Source organism: Oncorhynchus kisutch, linkage group LG15 (genome assembly GCF_002021735.2).
Source record: "Oncorhynchus kisutch isolate 150728-3 linkage group LG15, Okis_V2, whole genome shotgun sequence".
In the NCBI taxonomy this organism is placed as follows: Eukaryota; Metazoa; Chordata; class Actinopteri; order Salmoniformes; family Salmonidae; genus Oncorhynchus; species Oncorhynchus kisutch.
The window spans coordinates 67973998-67980434 of NC_034188.2; the positions used below are offsets into that span (position 1 = coordinate 67973998).

General features: G+C 44.9%; 1 protein-coding gene across 4 annotated transcripts; it reads left to right on the top strand.

The window, feature by feature from the left end:
- Positions 1–1208: 1208 nt before the first annotated feature.
- On the top strand, positions 1209–6164 carry zgc:112083. Of its 4 annotated transcripts, none has more exons than XM_020503326.2 (10): positions 1209–1339; positions 1854–2014; positions 3445–3671; positions 3798–3909; positions 4042–4194; positions 4312–4386; positions 4602–4722; positions 4828–4966; positions 5138–5262; positions 5362–6164. In XM_020503326.2, exons 2-10 carry the CDS (start codon positions 1864–1866, stop codon positions 5777–5779), a joined length of 1521 nt encoding a protein of 506 aa, XP_020358915.1. In that variant the 5' UTR covers positions 1209–1339; positions 1854–1863; the 3' UTR covers positions 5780–6164. The 4 variants fall into 4 exon arrangements, with proteins under 4 accessions (XP_020358915.1, XP_031646801.1, XP_020358914.1 ...); XM_020503325.2 differs by having other exon boundaries at positions 1211–1339; positions 1851–2014; XM_020503328.2 differs by having other exon boundaries at positions 1260–1343; positions 1851–2014.
- The last annotated feature ends 273 nt before the right edge of the window (positions 6165–6437 follow it).

Sequence of the window (6437 nt, forward strand, 5' to 3'; positions counted from 1 at the left end):
GGGGCTGGGGATCAGAAATGTCCTGTGCGAGAGAGGCAGGTTAAGGTTTCCAGGGTTAGAATAGTGCAGAAGTTGTCATATGCTGAGGCAGTGAAGAAAGTAGAGGAAGATGGGTCAAGGGGAGGGATCCTGAGAGGAGTGTTGAGAGTAGTAGATCTGTACCACTACAGAGGTATAGGCCAACAAGTCATATATGTTTTAGTAAGATTGGATTTTTAGCATTTATAGCAATGGTTATCAACTGTACGTAGGGATGGAACGGAAGTCACAGAAAATTGAGGTTGTGGTGGCAGATGCAGAGAGGTATTTGGGTCTGCAAGACTTGACATCAGAAGTGTTACAGGGTGTGTTAGGTTGTGATGTCCCATCCTTTCAAATTGTTGGCATGGTAGGACTAAGTAAATCAAATCAGTTACATACACATGGTTAGCAGATGTTAATGCGAGTGTAGCGAAATGCTTGTGCTTCTAGTTCCAACAGTGCGGTAATATCTAATAAGTCATCTAACAATTCCCCAACAACTACCTAACACACACAAATCTAAAGGGGCGAATGAGAATATGTACATATAAGTATATAGATGAGTGATGGCCCGAGCAGCATAGGCAAGGTGCAATAGAGGGTATAAAATACAGTTTATACAGTACATGTGATATAAGTAATGTAAAATATGTAAACATTATTATACATGGCATTGTTTAAAGTGACTAGTGATCAATTTATTAAAGTGTCCAGTGATTGGGTCTCAATGTAGGCAGCAGTCTCTCTGAGTTAGTGATTGCTTTTTAGCAGTCTGATGGCCTTGAGATATAAGCTGTTTTTCAATCTCTCGGTCCCAGCGTTTATGCACCTGTACTGACCTCACTTTCTGGATGATAGCGGTGTGAACAGGCAGTGGCTCAGGTGGTTGTTGTCCTTGATTATCTTTTTGGCCTTCCTGTGATATCGGGTGCTGTAGGTGTCATGGTGGGCAGCATGTTTTCCCCCGGTGACGCGTTGTGCAGACCGCACCACCCTCTGGTGAGTAGATTTAAATAGGGGAGTAGGGTGGTACTATTTTTATTTTATTCATTTTTAGAATGTTTTTGTGGGTGCAGTGTTAGATGGTAGGGTATTTGTTTATTTATTTTTTCAAGCAAAGTTTAAGGGAGTTTACTCCAGTCTAGTAGGTGGAGGTAATGAAACATTGGATGCCAACCACCGTTAAACCTCGTCGAAGATCAAGAAGAAGAAGTAGTTACTGTGGGAACTTCCTGTTTGTAGTGTGACCGGAAGTGGATAAAAACATTGGAGGGAACGAAAAATATTCTGACATCTGTTGAAAAGGACTACATAGTCTGTAAGTAAGTTCACATATGGTATTTAGCTGCTAACAATGTTATTATAGTAATGTTTAGGGAGCGTGTCTATTGTATCAGAATCTGTACAAAGATAAAGGGCTAGCATTTGGTAACTAACTAAAGTTTACGCACAGATAGGGGGTGGGGATTGGTTATAAATATATTTGGTTTACGACTCTTTCCAATGTTGGAAATCCCAGCTAGCTAGCTAACGTTATTAAAACTGCCTGCCAGCTAGTTTTGTAATGTCATGTTAGGTATTTGGCACAGTCACATACGTATTTGGCATATGTCCCACTTGAGGCTAGCTGGCTAGCTAAATAGCATTGTTAGTCATATTGGAAAAATAGTGACCAAATGAAGCTTGTGCCAGAATTAATCCAGTTTGCTTATAATGGTGTTGTGAACTGGCTAACTAAATCGAACCTGCTGTTAGGACTGTTTTGGCTATTTAGCTCTAACAACACCTGCTGTTTTTTTGGTTATGGGGACTACCTACCTTGTGTCCAGCAGCCAGATCACCATGGCGAAAAGGAGGAGCCTGTCCAACCTGGTGGTGTCTTGTAAGTGGGCGTCCTGCACCTTCAAAGGCCACTGCATGGAAGAGCTCAGTGAACACATGTCACTGCACCTGAAGGATCATCTAGGAGACAGAGATGCTATGGAAGAACTAGGTGGGTTCGTGAGGGGACTGGCAGATGACAGCTACATCAGTGTCATCAATATTGTCCCAATAGCTTCCTTTCCCTAGTCTTTTCCATCAGGTGGAAGCAAATGTAGAATTTGAAGTCTTTCTGGCGCCTACAGTCTGTCAGTGATAACACACCTCCAAACGAGATTCAATGCCTTACAACACTCCTTCTGTGGCCTCCAACTGCTTTTAAATGCTAGTAAAACTAAGTGCATGCCCTTCAACCGATTGTTGCCCGCACCCGCCCACCCAACTAGCATCACTACTCTGGACGGTTTTGACTTAGAAAATGTGGACAACTACAAATACCTAGGTGTCTGGTTAGACTGTAAACTCTCCTTCCAGACTCACATTAAGCATCTCCAATCCAAAATTAAATCTAGAATCGGATTCCTATTTCTCAACCAAAGCTTCCTCCACTCAAGCTGCCAACCATACCCTCGTAAAACTTACTATACTACCGATCCTTGATTTCGGCGGTGTCATTTACAAAATAGCCTCCAACACTCTACAAATTGGATGTAGTCTATCACACTGCCATCCGTTTTGTCACCAAAGCCCCATATACTACCCACCACTGCGACCTGTATGCTCTTGTTGGCTGGCCCTCGTTACATATTCGTCGCCAAACCCACTGGCTCCAGGTCATCTATAAGTCTTTGCTAGGTAAAGCCCTGCCTTATCTCAGCACACTGGTCACCATAGCAACACCCACCCGTAGCACGGGCTCCAGCAGGTATATTTCACTGGTTATCCCCAAAGCCAACACTTCCTTTGGCCACCTTTCCTTCCAGTTCTCTGTTGCCAATGGCTGGAACAAATTGCAAAAATCACTGAAGCTGGAGTCTTGTATCTCCCTCTCTAACTTTAAGCATCAGCTGTCAGAGCAGCTTACTGATCACTCTACCTGTACACAGCCAATCTGTAAATAGCACACCCAACTACCTCATCCCCATATTGTTATTTATCCTCTTGCTGATTTGCACCCCAGTATCTCTACTTGCACATCATCATCTGCACATCTATCACTCCAGTGTCAAGGCTAAACTGTAATTATTTTGCCTCTATGGCCTATTTATTGCCTACTCTTCTACATTTGCACACACTGTAAATAGATTTTTCTCTTATGTTATTGACTGTATGTTTGTTTGTGTAACTGTTGTTTTTGTCGCACTGCTTTCCTTTGCTTTGCTTTATCTTGGCCAGGTCGCAGTTGTAAATGAGTACTTGTTCTCAACTGGCCTACCTGGTTAAATAAAGGTGATGAAAATAAAAAAGTGATTTCAAAGGAAAGTAGTCAAGAACAGAAAGCCTTTGAAAAGTACTGAGACATAGTTGATTATATGCTGACCAGAATATCACTAACACCTACTGCCTTTCGCCAGATAACGTGTGTTGTGTTGCTCCCTCTAGATGACTATGCATGTCTGTGGGAGGGCTGTGAGTTCCTGGCTATGGGCAGTCCCAGGGAGCTGGAGATCCATGCTCACTTCCACACCTTCCACAGCAAACTCAAGTTCATCGGGGAGCAGATGCTCAAGTCCCACCCCAACTTCCCCAGCTGTACCCAGGACCTCCACAGCAACAACCTGGTCCCCGAGATCTCAGAGGGACTTGTGTGCCAGTGGGAGCACTGTGATGTAAGTTAATAATACCCTGGAGGGTGATTCTGCATCCCACTGTTTGACATCTCCCTTATAATCCACTGCCACCCTCAGTGATTCTGTGTATGTGATGTACTTAATGTTTGTTGTTTTTTGCTACAGAGTACATTTAACAACCCGGAGTGGTTCTATCGGCATGTGGACATGCACGCTCATTGCACTGGTCTCTCTCCTCTCCCAGACCAGCAGCAGGCCATCTTCTGCAGCTGGAAAGGTACTGCTAGGGGCAAGAAAGGGATCACATTATACTGTATCAGCACAGCCTTTCCTGCTGTAGTGCTACATTGAATATACTGATGTTTTGTTGGCCTGCTTCAGCTGATATCCTCTTCATCTGTTTCCACAGGTTGTGATGCATTCTTTAAGATCAAGTACCGTCTGCGGGAGCACCTGCGCAGCCACACTCAGGAGCGTCTGGTGGCCTGCCCCACCTGCGGCTGCATGTTCTCCAGCAACACCAAGTTCTTCGACCACATCCACAGACAGGCCGAGCCAGAGGGTGAATGGGCTCAGCTCTGCCTGGCCAGAAGTCACTGTTTTACAGCTTATAGGCAGATATGTTATTGGCTTAGACATGTACATTTTAATTTGATTGAATGCCCTCTGATTCTTGCAGAGTCCCTGGTGTGTGAGCATTGTGACAAAGGCTTTGCCAATGAGAGACTGTTGAGAGACCATGTACGACAACATGGTGAGTGTGCTGTTCTCCACCACTTTTGTTCAGTATTATTTAGCTCATTTTCCATGTCTGGCTTGGACATGTACATCTATTAGTCAGATTTATTTTAGTTGTAGTGCCATCAATAGGGTTTGTCAATAAGATCTTTTGATTGGCTGATGATGGCTGTTGTCTGTCCAGTTTCATTCACTGTAAACCTTATGAGTGATCTATCCTCTGCCTCTCAGTGAACCATATCAAGTGTCCCCTATGTGACATGACCTGCACCTCTCTCGCCACTCTGAAGATCCATATCAAGTTCCGCCACTGTGACGAGCGACCCTTTCCCTGTGACTTCTGTGAGAGCAGGTTGTTGTTCCAGAGTCATCACAACTTACTGACCCTTATGGGCTGTAAACATATTGTGCACATATTATTTTGCTTACACTTTTGTTTATGATGCATGTCTCCCAGCTTTAAGAACCAGCACGACCTGCGGAAGCACATGGAGACACATAATGAGGGGGCGGCCTACCACTGCTCTGTGGAGGGCTGTGACTACTCCTCCCGCATGGCCCACACCATGAACCAGCACTACAAGAGAGTACACGAGGTACTTGAGACTGTCTGCAGGGGATGCCAAACACTCACTCACTGCTCAATAGCCCTACAGAATCAAGATCAGTGTCAAAGCTTGACTTTTTCATTTTCAAATATGCTTTTGGGTTTGTGGAATTTTGATCAAGTGTACTCCATTTGACACTTGTGTAATTTTCCCCTGTAGGGTGGAATGGTCTCAAAATACAAGTGTCATCTCTGTGACAGAACCTTCTCTTGGTGTTACACACTCACTCTTCACCTGCGCAAGAAACACCACCTGAAATGGCCCTCTGGACACTCCCGCTTCAGGTATGAACAGCACTTGATCTTTCCCTTGTGTGATTAGTTTACATGAGTTAGTCAGTTTTACCATAAGGGGGTGGTTGTTGATTATTTGGCTTGCTCCAGATACAAGGAGGATGAAGATGGCTACCTGAGGCTGAACATGGTGCGTTACGAGACAGTGGAGGTGACTCAGGAGATCATGAAGAACATGGCTAAGAAGAGGACGCCCCATAAGGGCCCCGGGTCCAGCAGCCGAGCCAAGAGAGCTGCCACCCGGGCAGCCAGGAGTCATGGCTCTCCCCCTGGCTCCTCCTCCCCCTCAACTTGCTCCTCTTCCTCAGAGCTCTCTGCAGGGGAGGAGAGGTCAGCCCAGCCCAGCCCGAGGGGCAGTGACTCACCTGTGTACTGTGTACTGAGTAACGTGTCTGATATGGGGGATGACCCCGACGCAACCCGGGACGGCTCTGACTCCTGCGGGCCCTCGGGTGCTGTGAGGGCCCTGACTGAGGTGGCCAGGGGTCTGGGGATGGATGTGGTGTGATCACACACACAGACCCTCCTTATTCTAGTGGTCCAAGTAAACTATTGACGTTGCCACATTGTTGTCTCCAACCTTGATCCTGTAGACTAAAGTAGTGATACCAACTTGAATTGTATCTCAATGAATAGGAATATTCCATTCGATGAATGCAGCCATTCATATCTAACGCACTGTCATTCCTTTGTGAAATGTGCACTTGGTTGAAGAAATACAGATCCAGTATCTTCTCAGGACCAGTGTTGGAGACCACTAATGTAGCATTACTGAATCACTCCAATGTTACAGCTGTGCTGCATGTATGATGGCTGGGCTTAACCTGGGATGGACTGTTTATTAAAGTTCACTAAATGTTAGTATCTCTGGAAGAGATGTGACAAGTTGACAAGAATGTGAAGACAGTTAGTGCTTACTATCCCTGATCAAATGTTTTTATTTGTTAGTGTTTTACAGTATTAGCTTTAATGCGGCGAGGGCGTTGGCAGCATCAGAATGTGACCCCATTGACAGCAGTTTTGAAATCACCTCAGGTTTTTAGTGTAGAAGTCTCAGGTCACTTTTTTTTTAAACTCTTTTCCATTAAGTTATAGGTCTTAGGTTTTCCTTTGTGGTCACTGGATAATCTGGTTTCATTAATGCTGTAGCTTTTGATTTGACCAAG

What these genes read in the sequence shown, in the direction of transcription:
- zgc:112083 (XM_031790941.1), top strand. Translation starts at nt 1,864, where the DNA reads ATGGCGAAAAGGAGGAGCCTGTCCAACCTGGTGGTGTCTTGTAAGTGG. An exon ending in TGTGACTTCTGTGAGAGCAG is followed by an intron (nt 4,723 to 4,827) that starts GTTGTTGTTCCA and finishes CATGTCTCCCAG; the next exon opens with CTTTAAGAACCAGCACGACC. An exon ending in ACTACAAGAGAGTACACGAG is followed by an intron (nt 4,967 to 5,137) that starts GTACTTGAGACT and finishes TTTCCCCTGTAG; the next exon opens with GGTGGAATGGTCTCAAAATA.